A 14243-nucleotide genomic window follows, 5' to 3' on the forward strand; every position below is an offset into this window, starting at 1 on the left:
TCCATTTTTTAAATGATTCATTTCTGTTAATAAATAAATTCGTTATCAGCGCAATATGTTTTTTTCTCTTATGATCGTATTAAAAGCAGCGCATATTGGGAAATAATTAATAAACAACAAAATCTACACTTTTCCAAATTTGTGTTGACATTGACGACGCTACCAAAGCGACCACTGTTCTAAGACATACCAGCACATACCTAAATATTAAGTGGACGTATGTATGTGTGTGTTTTACTAGATATCGAAAAAGTACCACAGTTCTGCCTCTTCTACTACGACTACTACTGCATACTATACCATGGAGCCGAGCCTCCAAGCACACAGCCAGTTTTTTGGGTCTCTCGCTCTTTTTGCTCGCTCGCACGCTCGCAAACTCAAAACAACGCAACGCAACGCAAACGGTTAGCGCTGGGGCAGCAGCAGAGGCTACAGCAGCGGCGCGGCTGCTCTAGCCTATGGGGGTTCCTATAGATACTATCGAGCGAGCCAGCGCCAGTCTGTGTCTATGCTTAGACCTCGATAGTTGGGCGCGTCGTCGTGTAGTTCGAGCTAACATCAACGCTCGCTCAATCTCTCTCACTCATTCACACTCAGAGACACACACACACATATTTACGAAACCCAAGATCGACTTAAGCAGTTCAGTTGCATTTCTGGTGTGCGCGACTGTGTGCGTGTGTGTGTGCATCAGCTGTTGACAAATTAATGAGCGCAGCTTTGGCCTCCGTCGCCGTCGCTGTCGTCGTCTTGCAATTCTAAACGGTAAAACACGTCAAGTCACACGTACTTTACATTCATTGTGCATGTTACATGTGTGTGTGTGTAGTTGTATGTATAAATAATCAGAAATATGCATTTTGTAACAATAACGAAAACAGAAAAACAATAACAAATAATATTGTGAGTGACAGTGATTAACATAATTTGATGGTCGCGCCACTTTTCTACGCACATTTGTATGTATGTCTGTATGTACATTTATATGTGCCACGTATGTACTGATGTATGTTGTATGTATGTACATCAATTAGCTTAAAGAGTGATTTACACGCTTATCATTATTTGCTGGGTATGGCGCGTGTTTAGTTCCAGTGAGTTTTTACTGTTGATTTGTCAGCTTTTAGTTTTTGCGCTTTTTTGAACTATTCCACCTTGGCATTTTGTCTACAGTGAAGCAAGCGTACAACGAATATGCGCCCACGTACGTGCAATATGCAAAGATATTCGCGTGTCTGTGTGTGCTTAAGAGTTAAAGCTTGGAATGTTCCACTTAATTGATACAGTGAGCGCTCGCTAACTAAAAATATTTAAATTTGAACGTTTGCAAGAATGTATGTTATATTCTTAACTTGGTTAGTGAACATCTTATGAAAAATGTATATAAAACTCTTTTATGTTTTTGAGAGAGTTTAACTGTCTTTGCGTGGCTTCACTGTAGTGGTACGTTGTGTTGTGGGAACTTGGCGAATGACGCGAAATCAGCTGATAAAAAAACGAAGAGGGTGGACTGAGCGAGTTCATTGATTAAAATAAAAGTCCAGCTGACGTTGCCGTTTTCTTTCTTTGTGAATCTTATCACACACAAACGGCAGCGACAGTGGCAAGCAGGCAACAACAATAGGAAAGAGCCAATTTAAAATAAGATTACACACGCACACACACACATGTGTGTGAAATGTTATAGTATATTTTAAATGGAATGAACAAAAACAAAAGCGATAGCTCGGCTTCAATATGATATGATTGATTTACTCGCATATATTTGTTATATGAACAAAATTTACACACATACATACATATGTATTTATGATCATATGTTCGTATTCTCATATGTACATTTTAAATGCAATTGTTTAAGAGCTGTGGACGACAGTTGGCTCAAAGTCCGAAGACATTTCGCTGGGCTCGTGGACAAAATTCGTTAGCTGAGTGAGACACTCACTCATATGATACGAGTGTGATTCGTTAGCTACTCATCGGCCAAAGTTTCTCGTGCCGAGTTGTGCTCCAAACAGCAACAACAATAACACTTTGCAAAAACCGGCATTGCGCAGTGCTAAAAAACAACACATCAACACAACAAAAAAAACCAAAAACTCGCAACAAAAATTTAGAGCTGAAGGCCTGTTAATTGCTTAAGTATTTGAAAACAGGTAAAAAAACTGCAATCTTCAGTTTTAATAAAAAATACTTTATATGCAAAGCACTAAATCTATTTTAGACCTACGCATGTCTTTAATAAACAATTGCTTGTCTTAGTCATGGGTTATCTCCATTTCACAATTAGGGAAAATGTGGTCATTTTTATTGACTTCGATACGAGTGCTTTTATTTTCAGGCTACTTGATGAGCCGCAGGTATACATTTCGACTTTATACATACATATATACATATGCTGACATCAACTAAACAAACCAAAATAAACAAATATACTCGTACTTTCGACTAAAGATTAACGCCACGTTTAGTTTATTTAACATTCCTCGAACCGAGTGTGTTCGCTAAACATATCGTACTATAATTAAGTATACCCTTTGTAAATATATTCTGCGACACTGTGACCCATCCACTTGATAGTGTGTGTGCACACACACATTACAGTGAAATATGCAAAGAGGTTTCGCTTCCACAATTGTGTGCTCGTCTTACGTCATTCACATTCATTGAGTCTTTTTTGGCTAATGCAGCATCCGCATCTGTTTCAATGAGTTGTTCTCTAACTTTTTATGCACACAAATATCCATATGTGTATACTATAATATTACCATTAACCATTTTTATGGACTAAAAATCAATTCAAGAACATCTGTGAGTGAAACGATTTGCTGAATACGCGTGCCTTTAGATTCCTTAAACAAAAACAAAATCAAATGCAAATTACTTTCATTATTTATTGCCTTTTACAATTCTGCTTATCTTGAAATGGAAAATACATTAGTTTAAATTTAAATGAATATTTATGGTACTCAAATAACAATGAATAATATATAATATTTGTGTATACAATGTCACAAGTCAGTGTGAATTATAATTTATTATATAGAGTTGCTAAGTGTTTCTTTTACGGCATTATGGTATTCTATAATTAGACTCCATTTTACGATATAGTATACGAAAATGGTTGTTCGTTAACCACTCAAAGTGTAGATTAATCTGATTGATGACTGCGTATGAGTTATATAAAATTACTCATACGTCAAATTGTGCATTGAATATTAGAATATAATATTGCTGAATAGTTCAAAGCGAGGTTTTACAGTATGTCGCAAAGAAATTTGCTACACACCTGTCGATATTCCACGGTTGCTTAGACCTTGACTGAAACATCCACCATTCCTAATGCTCGACCAAAAATCAATGCTGAAATATAGAAATAGGAAAATGTAGGGAGAAAAGGTTGACTGGTCACGTGAAATGAAATTCATTGTGGTTGCAGTGGAAAGCAGACACGACGATTGATAGGTTAAACTAAGAGTCAGGTGGTGTTGTCAATGCCGACAATTGATTGAATACTCGGTCTGTTCTGGCCTCTTTACATACAATATGAATATGTACAGACTTTCTTTGTAGTATATCAGCAATTAAATAAAAATAGGTATTACGCGACACCAACTGGAATATTGCAAAATGGGGCAAGTTATCGCCTTCGATTGGAGATTCGATTTCGTATATACATTGATCATTAACACGTTTGTCATGTATTGATTTTTGTGTCTAATTAACTACTGGTCGAGAATGTTAATTAGATAGTCGAAGCTCGAGTAGAACGTGTGAGAAGTTGAGGCGTCAGCTTTAATTTCCATGGGCACAAATGCAATGAAGGTCAACGCACCGAACACTTGTTGAATTACAATTACAAGTTGTTTGTTTACATGCCTACTGATTATATTAATCGATTGCATTTATTTTCGTTTCAGATTGTTGTCAATTCAATAGTAGCGCAATGACTGGATCAGGTAAATATACAGTATAGAATATAATAATGTGTTCTACTTTATTTATTTGATTTGAATAATGTATATATGTATTTAGTTTCATGCATATGTATATCCTTCTCCACCTTTTCTATTTATAAGAACTTTATTTGCTTGGATGAAACATTTTAGAATTTTAAGCTCCAGCCAAAAAGTATGCAACACAATTTTGTCTATAATTTTATTGCTTGATTCTATGAAGTAAAAGTATTTTTAAATTTTGTAATAAATATGATTTTTAATATATGTGTTTTTTGTGTTTGTTTTGCAGTTCACGATCCGAAATGGAGCTTGGAGAGGCGAGAATCTTCTGGACATTTGGTCTGGCGCAAGGAGTCGCCATCGTCAAAGGTTCGTTTTCGATTTGACGTTGAAGTGTTGGAATTCGAAAAGCATCCCAACGAAGAGCTTGATCACACAGACGATCACTTCTCGATTACAAACCTATCAACCACAGTTGCTCTCTGTGCCACATGCGTAGCCGTTGTGGCAGCATCCGTATTCCTGCCCTGGTACCTTATGGAGAAGGTCGGTTCGCTGTGAAAGCAATATCATGCAGATTGTGCATAGTACATAGTAGTAGAACTTACGTCAATTGAAGGTATTAAGTAGGCTTATGTATATAGAGACAAGCATGCGATAGTTATATGTAAGTACTAAATACGATGTGTAAATTTTAATGTAAATACGAGTAGTGCATATTATAACATATACCATATTTTGTGATAGACCTATGTAAGTCTAAGGCTTTTTAATGCAGATGCATACTGACTGTTTGTAAGCAAATGATTTAATCGATGATCACAAAGATATTTAAGTGAATAAACAGACAACTTGCCTAACTTGATTTGGATTTATTTTGTTTGACTTTGCACCATTTATTTAGCAAGTAATTAAACCCACAAGAGGAATATAAGACTAAGCAGACTTGCGTTAGTCTATCTTATACGGCGTATAAGATTCAAATGATTAAAGAGTGTGACTGCATAAACTTACAGGACAAGAAACGGTCAGTTTGTTTGCATCGAAGGAGCAGTGCTGAAGTCGTGCGTCGAATCTGCGCTTTAATACGGAATTTCGGTGTAAAAACATGTTAATTGTAGTGCAAATTACAATTAATGAGCTAAATATTAATTCTTTCGATCGCTCGTTCGATAAATAATTTTTTCTTTGTTTTTTTTTTTTTGTGTCGTGTGCATTGTGATACATAACCTCAAGTGAGTGCATTTACAAGCACAGCTCGCATGCGCATGTATGCATTTGCCTTTGATCGCTCGAGATAAATGGCCAGTTCTATTGAAAAGTGTGATTATGAAAAAATGTAAAAAAGCCGCGTGCAGCGCTATTTTTCACATGTGCCGTTATTTTCAATTCTTCTTCAATATCTCTTCATTTGCTCAGATTCAAAAGTGCGAGGGAAAGAGACAAAAATAATCGGCGAGTAATACAGATGTAAGTGACAAACACCAATTATTATTATGTTGCTTACTTACTCCTGAATGAGTTAGGAAATGCTGTATTAAATCAAACATCAAATAGTATATTTACGGACAGGTATTGCAGGTGAAATTATCAGCTTATCTTGATTTATTGATAATATCATCATATATTTTGTTGATATAGTAATCTGTATTTTGATTTTGACGTGTATTTATTTCAACTTACCGTTTTTTTTTATCAATAAAATAAGTCAATAGCATTTTGAACACAACAGGAAGCTAATTGTTTGGTGCCAGCGACCAATTGCTGGATGATATAGTAAAATCAAGCAGTTCAGTACGTGCAAGCAGTTTTAAAAAGGAATTATTAAGATGATCAATATTTAGCTTTATTAATTATTTTATATTCTTACATTAATTAATTAAATGACAATTTTAATTCGAAAACGGCTTCTTGTTAAATGAGAAATTAAAAAATATCCATATGTGAGGAGAATGAATATTGAAGAATTTTGCAAGTATGCAATCAAGCAGTGTAGCAAGAAGTTCTTTGACGCGTTAGTTCTACAAATGGCCGCTGCAAGTAAGCGGCGTAGTTTAGCATGTACACTATAAAGGTGAGTTTATATTGTAAATATTGCCCCTCGTTTGGTGTACTATTAGTTTCTGTGGCAATTTGTTATGTGTGTTACTTAACATCTTAGTTTCTATCCTTAATATCAAGGAAATAGGCCTTTGTGCCTAGTCGATTTGTTTTGCCATTGGCACTGCGCACCAACTCATCCACAATGACAGCACCACCATTCAATTGCTTGTACTTGGCATCTGTGTGGCGTTGTACAAAATCCACCACATCCTGAGCGTGTATTTGGGAGCCAGGTTTCTTTACCACAGCAGCTGCCGCCTCATCTCCGTTGAATTGATTCCAGACACCAAATACACAAACATCGGCTACGTCGGGCATTTGGGAAATAATTTGTTCGATCTCGTTGGGGTAATACATGATGTTCTGGTACTTGAGCATATCCTTCTTGCGTTCAATAACATAGAGGTAACCATCGTCGTCCACATATCCCAAGTCTCCACTGTGAAACCATCCCTCAGAATCTTTAATTTTCATTGTCTCCTCTGGATTGCCATAGTATCCTGACCAATGTTGACCATTGTTTACACAAATCTCTCCCACCTCATTCGGACCGAGTGTCTCGTTCTGTTCGTTGAGAATCTTTAGCTTAAAGCCTTCCACTACGTGACCTGCTGAGTTAGGTTTCTGATCGAAATTGTCATTCATGCAAACCATAGTTCCTAATTCCGTAAAACCATATGCCATGTTCATGCAGTCAGTTTGTAGGCGACTTCTAATAGAATTTTGTGATTCAATGGAAGTCCGACCACCTCCGTACATATAGCATCGAATACTCTGCAAATTGGCTTCATCAAATTCCTTACAATTGGCTATCATTGCAATCTGAGAGGGCGGCTGAAGTAACCAGGTGATCTGATATTTTTCAATGGCCCGCAACAGACGTGCAGGATCAAAGGGATTGTCAGCAATAACTCTCGTTGTGCTGTATACTCCTGAAGTGACTGTTGTCAAGAGTCCAGTGACCCAGTCCAAGGTACTGTGAGTGTACTGAACATCATCAGTGGTCAAACTGTGGAGCATAAAGTTAGGATCACTTTGGAAAATTACGAGATTGATTCAACTTACGGGCAGTAGTTAAAAATCTTGTGACTGTTGTTAATTGTCACTGCTTTTGGTGTTCCCGTTGTACCCGAAGAACAGAGTATGGCTAGGGTCTGATTAATGCCTTGTTCCAAGCGAGCTGGCTTGAAGTCATCTTCGACAGTTGCGGCCAGCACTTCGTCGATGCTTATAGAGTCCTTGTGATGATTTCTCATTGTTACAATCATCACATTCTGATGTGCCGTAGCTGCCTTTACTTTTTGGTAATCATCACCATCACAGAATATCAGACGTGGTTTTGTGATATCAAAAAGTTTCCCAATTGTTGACTCCTCGTAACTTATGTTAAGCGAATGGAAGGCAATACCATTGAAAAAGCAACCGTAAGCTACGGCAAACATATGCGTTGTATTTCTCGCTATTATTCCCACAATATCCGTCTGAACCATGCCCATTTTCCTCATAAAACTGGCCACTCGCATTGAGTTCAACAAAAGTTCCTGACGCGTTAAAATTGTATTTTCGGTATCTGAAATCTGTTGGGGAATTAATTGTTAAATTCAATCTCCATACTTGTTAATCACTTACTTGAGCTATGAGTTTAGGATGACGTTTCATCTCGCGAAAAATAATTTCGCCGATAGATTGGTCCTTTGAGAAATATGTACGTTCAGGTTTGCCATACCAAATCCTTTCCTCTGAGTTGTAGTAATTTTCTTGCTTGAACTCCATTCTGAATGCGAAAAGTTGCGAGTTATTTCATCAAATGATTACACGCAATCGATTCAAGGCGTCTTTTATACCCGCAGCGTAACAAAGTTAAACATCTGAGATAACAAAAAACTCTCCGTCTTGACTTGCAAAAAAAACTTGTTTATACTCGCATATGTAATATATACATTCAACTAATTGAGAGCAGAGAGCGCTATCTACTAGCTTCCAATTCTAGCTGAGTACATTGTGAGTCGCCATTATTTAAAAGTGTTTGGAGGGGTCAATAGAGACACACGTGAATGACAATTGAGTTGATTGCATAATATGCTTATATATCATTATAAATGCATATTGAATGGATGGCAAGCTATAATATAATTGACTTTATTAACTGGTCATTCAGTACTGCTGGTTGGTTTAGTTGTACCCACCAGACCTGCATCAACAATTCTGTGTGTTTGAAACTAAACTATTCAGTAATTGTTATCAGCAACTAGTTCCTCCCTCTTTTCATCATGATAATGAAGTATGTCTTTCTGTCCAAGCAACAGCTTTTATCAATTATTAATTTGAGTTTATATAAATTCGAAAATAATTGTCATGATTAGATTTGTATTATTAAAAGCAAAACAAAAAATCTAATAAATTCAGAAGTAGGCGTGTATTAGCCAAAGCTGACCAAAACAATAAATTAAATATATTTTTAATTTTTTTTAAATATAATTTCATATTGATGTATACCAGTAAAATGTACCCAAAAGATGAAACAGTTAATCAAAATATACTTTATGTGGTCTGGAATACCCTTTTCTGGCGTTTACATAAATTTTAACGGCAGGCACCTTCTACCACCTTATTAAATTTTAATAATAAAAACCGCAAATAATCAAATTTGTAAAATTTATATTTTGATTTTAAAAATAGAAAAAATTATTTTTAAAATTTTATTAAATCAAGAAGCGTAGATCAGTATGTGATCTTGACGGATGATATTTTTCTATTTATTTACATATTGTACATTTATTTCAATACATATAAGACAAAGCCCCAAAAAAAGAAAGAAGTCAACTAAATAATCAGTGTCAACTTCTTAGTTTCTATCTTTAATATCGAGGAAACATGCCTTTGTACCTAAACGATTTGTTTTGCCATTGGCACTGCGCACCAACTCATCCATAATGACAGCGCCGCCATTCAATTGCTTGTACTTAGCATCTGTATGACGCTGCACAAAGTCCACCACATCCTGAGCCTGTATTTGTGAGCCAGGTTTCTTTACCACAGCAGCTGCCGCCTCATCCCCGTTGAATTGATTCCAGATACCAAAGACACAAACTTCGGCTACGTCGGGCATTTGGGAAATAATTTGTTCGATCTCGGTGGGATAATACATGATGTACTGGTACTTGAGCATATCCTTCTTGCGTTCAATAACATAGAGGTAACCATCGTCGTCCACATATCCCAAGTCGCCACTGTGAAACCATCCCTCAGAATCTTTAATTTTCATTGTCTCCTCTGGATTGCCATAATATCCTGACCAATGTTGACCATTGTTTACAAAAATCTCTCCCATCTCATTTGGTCCGAGTGTCTCGTTATGTTCGTTGAGTACCTTTAGCTTCAGGCCGTCTGCTACGCGACCAGCTGAGTTGGGTTTCTGATCAAAATTGTCATTCATGCATATCACAGTTCCTAATTCCGTAAAACTGTACATCATTTTCAAGCAGTCGGTTTGCAGGCGACTTCTGATACTATTTTGTGTTTCAATTGAAGACTGACCACCTCCGTAATTATAGTAACGAATACTCCGCAAATTAGCTTCATAAAACTCCTTACTATTTACCATTAGTAGCATGTGAGATGGTGGCTGAAGTAACCAGGTGATCTTATATTTTTCAATCACACGCAACATACGAGTAGGATCAAAGGGATTGTCGGCAATAACCCTTAATGTACTATAAACTCCTGAGGTGACAGTTGTAAAGAGCCCAGTAATCCAGTCCAAGGAACTGTGAGTGTATTGAACATCATCAATGTTTAAACTGTAGAGCCAAAAGGTTAGAACTATTTTCCAGATTTTTGAGATTGTTTCGACTTACGGGTAAAAGTTGAAAAGCTTGTGACTGTTGTTAATAGTCACTGCCTTTGGCGTTCCCGTCGTACCCGAAGAACAAAGTATGGATAGGGTCTGATTAATGCCTTGTTCCAAGCGAGCTGGCTTGAAGTCATCTTCGACAGTTGTGGCCAACACTTCGCCGATGCTTATAGAGTCCTTGTGATGATTTCTCATTGTTACAATCATCACATTCTGATGTGCCGTAGCTGCCTTTACTTTTTGGTAATCATCACCATCACAGAATATCAGACGTGGTTTTGTGATGTCAAAAAGTGTCCGAATCGTCGACTCATCGTAGTTAATGTTGAGCGAATGGAAGGCAATTCCATTGAAGAAACATCCATAAGCTACGGCAAATATATGCGTTGTATTTCTCGCTATAATTCCCACAATATCCGACTGAACCATGCCCATTTTCCTCATAAACTGGCCACTCGCATTGAGTTCAACAAAAGTTCCTGACGCGTTAAAATTGTATTTTCGGTATCTGAAATCTGTTGGGGAATTAATTGTTAAATTCAATCTCCATACTTGTCAAGCACTTACTTGAGCTATGAGCTTGGGATGACGTTTCATCTCGCGGAAAATAATTTCTCCTATAGATTGGTCCTTTGAGAAGTATTCACGATCTGACTTACCATACCAAATTTTTTTCTCCGCGTCGTAGTAATTTTCTTGCTTGAACTCCATTTTGAATACGAAAAGTTGCGAGTTATTTCATCAAATGCTAACATGCAATCGACTCAAGGGGTCTTTTATACCCTCGGCGGTAAGTGGTTAAATGCCTTATGTATGTTCATAACCTTAAATTCTTATTCTTGACTCCCAACATATTTGTTGAGGTTGACGTAGTAGCATCTCTTATATTTCTTATCAACTTACCAATGTGTCATGTAGAAAGTAGTATTACGGCATACTCTGCCGTTTTTTTGTTGTGTGATTTTAGCCTAAAATTTAGTAAGAAAGACAATCATCTCGCTTTCGAACTTATTTTTTTTTTAATTCTAAAAAATTAAAAATTGGCTTTTTCATTTAAAGCTAATAGTCTATTAATGATATGATTTTTACATGCATTTATTATTTTGTTGAAGATTTTTTATTCGAAGTAATTTGTATTTGTATTAGTTAAATTCAACTTTATAATTAATAATTTACTAGTTTCTGAAAAAGAGCATAGCTCTTACGGTCCTCGATCGAAATATCATAGCTATGATTCGTACGCATAATGAAATTTGTCGTGGGCCTTGAAGATAACAAGACTTTTATTTATTTCTTCTTAAGACAAAGCAGATGTTGAGTGCCTAAGCCATTTTTATTATATTTTGCCTTGACTTTTAGTACAAACAGTGCCAAAGTTCCATGCTTATCAGTGCAATGGCCCAAAATTTTCAATTTATCATAGTCCTGAGCATCCCGGGTTTAGTTATATCAAAAAGCATTGAAGTGATCTACATTACAAACATGAAGGTGCATCTGAATGCCATTTGAGTGTACTGCGAAATATTTAATTAAAAATGCATATGAAATTATAGACGAGTTATAATATAATTGAGTTTATTAAGAGTTGCCTTCCCCAGGTCTTTATCACCGATTCCATGTGTTTATAAACTTTATATAACATTTTATCATCAACTACCCAAGTTCTTCTCTATTTATCCACTATCCATTTAATTACCAAAATTATAAAATTACTATGAGTGAAAAAAATTGCTCTATGCTCAAATAGTTCGGTATTATTTTCAAAATATTCCAAAATATATATATACTGATAGCTATATTTGGTATATCAAAGTAGCGTAACATATAAAAAATACAATATATCAAAGGATATAAAATATACCACATTGTAAGCCAAGTTACCTAAGATCCGCAGTAAGTAGGAGCTTTTTCCCATACAAAAACCAAATTTTCAGGAATCATAAATACTGTAGTTGTTTCTGTATATACCGAATAGTGACTTTAACTTTAAAAATACGCTTGCTATCTGATTTTTCTCAATTTCCTTGGATGGTATTGAACGTGGAAAAAATTTAAAACAAACTTAATCTGTATGCAAACATAACACGTGCTGTCGAAAAAATTATATCTCTATCATTTATAGTCTTTGAGATCTACATAGGTGTTCATACAGACGGATAGACGGATAGGGTTATATCGTATAGGCTCTTGATACTGATCAAAAATATATATATACTTTATGTGGTCGGGAATACCCTTTTCTGGCGTTTACATATATTTTTACGGCAGGCACCTTCTACGCCCAAATAATTCAATTTGTAAAATTTATATTTTTATTGAAATTTATTTTAAAAATAGAAATTTAAAAATTATTTTTAAAATTCTATTAAATCAAGAAGCTAAGATCAGTATGTGATCTTGACTGATGATATTTTTCTATTTATTTATATATATAGTACATATAAGAAAAAGCCACAACAAAAAAGAAATAAATTAACTAAATAATCAGTGTCAACTGTCATCAAAATCGGCTTCTTATCTTCTTAGTTTCTATCTTTAATATCGAGAAAATAGGCCTTTGTGCCTACACGATTTGTTTTGCCATTGGCACTGTGCACCAGCTCATCCATAATGATAGCGCCGCCATTTAATTGCTTATATATCACATCGGTGTGACTTTGCACAAAGTCTACCACATCCTGAGCCTGTATTTGTGAGCCAGGTTTCTTTACCACAGCAGCTGCCGCCTCATCCCCGTTGAATTGATTCCAGATACCAAAGACACAAACTTCGGCCACATCGGGCATTTGGGAAATAATTTGTTCGATCTCGGTGGGGTAATACATAATGTTGTGGTACTTGAGCATATCCTTCTTGCGTTCAATAATATAAAGGTAACCATCGTCGTCCATATAGCCTAAATCGCCACTGTGAAACCATCCCTCAGAATCTTTAATTTTCATTGACTCCTCTGGATTGCCATAATATCCTGACCAATGTTGACCATTGTTTACACAAATCTCTCCCACTTCATTGGGACCGAGTGTCTCGTTCTCTTCATTGAGAATCTTTATCTTCATGCCATCTACTACGCGACCTGCCGAGTTGGGTTTCTTATCGAAATTCTGATTTATGGCAGCCATAATTCCCACTTCCGTCATACCATATACCATTGTCATGCAGTCGGTTTGTAAGCGACTTCTAATAGAATTTTGTGCTTCAATGGAAGTCCGACTACCTCCGTACATATAGCATCGGATACTCTGCAACTTGGCTTCATCGAATTCCTTACAATTGGCTATCATTGCCAAATGAGGGGGCGGCTGAAGTAACCAGGTGATCTTATATTTTTCAATCATACGCAACATACGTGCAGGATCAAACAGATTATCGGTAATAACTCTCAATGTGCTGTAAACTCCTGATGTGACAGTTGTCAAGAGTCCAGTGACCCAGTCCAGGCTACTGGGGGTGTACTGAACATCATCAATGGTCAAACTATAGAGCAAAAAATTAGATTTTTTTTGGGATTTATGTAACTTAACTTACGGGCAGTAGCTGAAAATCTTGTGACTATTGTTAATTGTCACTGCTTTTGGTGTTCCCGTCGTACCCGAAGAACAGAGTATGGCTAGGGTCTGATTAATGCCTTGTTCTAAGCGAGCTGGCTTAAAGTCATCTTCGACAGTTGTGGCCAGCACTTCGTCAATGCTTATAGAGTCCTTGTGATGATTTCTCATTGTTACAATTATCACATTTTGATGTGCCGTAGCTGCTTTGACTTTCTCATAATCATCGCCATCGCAGAATATCACACGTGGTTTCGTAATATCATAGAGTTTCTTAATCGTCGACTCATCGTAGTTAATGTTGAGCGAATGAAAGGCAATTCCATTGAAGAAGCAACCGTAAGCTACGGCAAACATATGCGTTGTATTTCTCGCTATAATTCCCACAATATCCGTCTGAACCATGCCCATTTTCCTCATAAAACTGGCCACTCGCATTGAGTTCAACAAAAGTTCCTGACGCGTTAAAATTGTATTTTCGGTATCTGAAATCTGTTGGGGAATTAATTGTTAAATTCAATCTCCATACTTGTTAATCACTTACTTGAGCTATGAGTTTGGGATGACGTTTCATCTCGCGAAAAATAATTTCGCCGATAGATTGGTCCTTTGAGAAATATGTACGTTCAGGCTTGCCATACCAAATCCTTTCCTCTGAGTTGTAGTAATTTTCTTGCTTGAAGCCCATTCTGAATGCGAAAAGTTGCGAGTTATTTCATCAAATGCTAGTACGTAATCGGTGCAACAGGTCTTTTATATCCCCCGCGTTATGTAGTTAAG

At 36.4% G+C, this 14243-nt stretch overlaps 4 protein-coding genes across 5 annotated transcripts; 1 reads left to right on the plus strand and 3 right to left on the minus strand.

The window, feature by feature from the left end:
- Positions 1–491: 491 nt before the first annotated feature.
- LOC117575686 (uncharacterized) lies at positions 492–4819 on the plus strand. Of its 2 annotated transcripts, none has more exons than XM_034259995.2 (3): positions 492–765; positions 3921–3959; positions 4249–4819. In XM_034259995.2, the coding sequence occupies exons 2-3, from the start codon at positions 3947–3949 to the stop codon at positions 4518–4520; spliced, it is 285 nt and encodes a 94-aa protein (XP_034115886.1). In that variant the 5' UTR covers positions 492–765; positions 3921–3946; the 3' UTR covers positions 4521–4819. The 2 variants fall into 2 exon arrangements, with proteins under 2 accessions (XP_034115886.1, XP_034115887.1); XM_034259996.2 differs by lacking the exon at positions 492–765 and adding an exon at positions 1863–2156.
- Positions 4820–5974: 1155 nt separating this feature from the next.
- Positions 5975–7880, minus strand: LOC117576402 (uncharacterized). Its single transcript, XM_034261116.2, has 3 exons — positions 7692–7880; positions 7128–7639; positions 5975–7071 (listed from the first exon to the last, which is right to left on the minus strand). The coding sequence occupies exons 1-3, from the start codon at positions 7833–7835 to the stop codon at positions 6117–6119; spliced, it is 1611 nt and encodes a 536-aa protein (XP_034117007.1). The 5' UTR covers positions 7836–7880; the 3' UTR covers positions 5975–6116.
- A 1027-nt stretch (positions 7881–8907) lies between these two features.
- On the minus strand, positions 8908–10884 carry LOC117576404 (uncharacterized). Its single transcript, XM_034261119.2, is given in 4 exon segments — positions 8908–9862; positions 9920–10361; positions 10364–10430; positions 10483–10884. Coding segments are annotated over 4 exon segments (1608 nt in total). The 5' UTR covers positions 10627–10884.
- Positions 10885–12350: 1466 nt separating this feature from the next.
- LOC117576403 (uncharacterized) lies at positions 12351–14175 on the minus strand. Its single transcript, XM_034261117.2, has 3 exons — positions 14008–14175; positions 13444–13955; positions 12351–13392 (listed from the first exon to the last, which is right to left on the minus strand). The coding sequence occupies exons 1-3, from the start codon at positions 14149–14151 to the stop codon at positions 12438–12440; spliced, it is 1611 nt and encodes a 536-aa protein (XP_034117008.1). The 5' UTR covers positions 14152–14175; the 3' UTR covers positions 12351–12437.
- Positions 14176–14243: the final 68 nt, after the last annotated feature.

This window comes from Drosophila albomicans, chromosome 2R (assembly GCF_009650485.2).
Source record: "Drosophila albomicans strain 15112-1751.03 chromosome 2R, ASM965048v2, whole genome shotgun sequence".
Taxonomy (NCBI): Eukaryota; Metazoa; Arthropoda; class Insecta; order Diptera; family Drosophilidae; genus Drosophila; species Drosophila albomicans.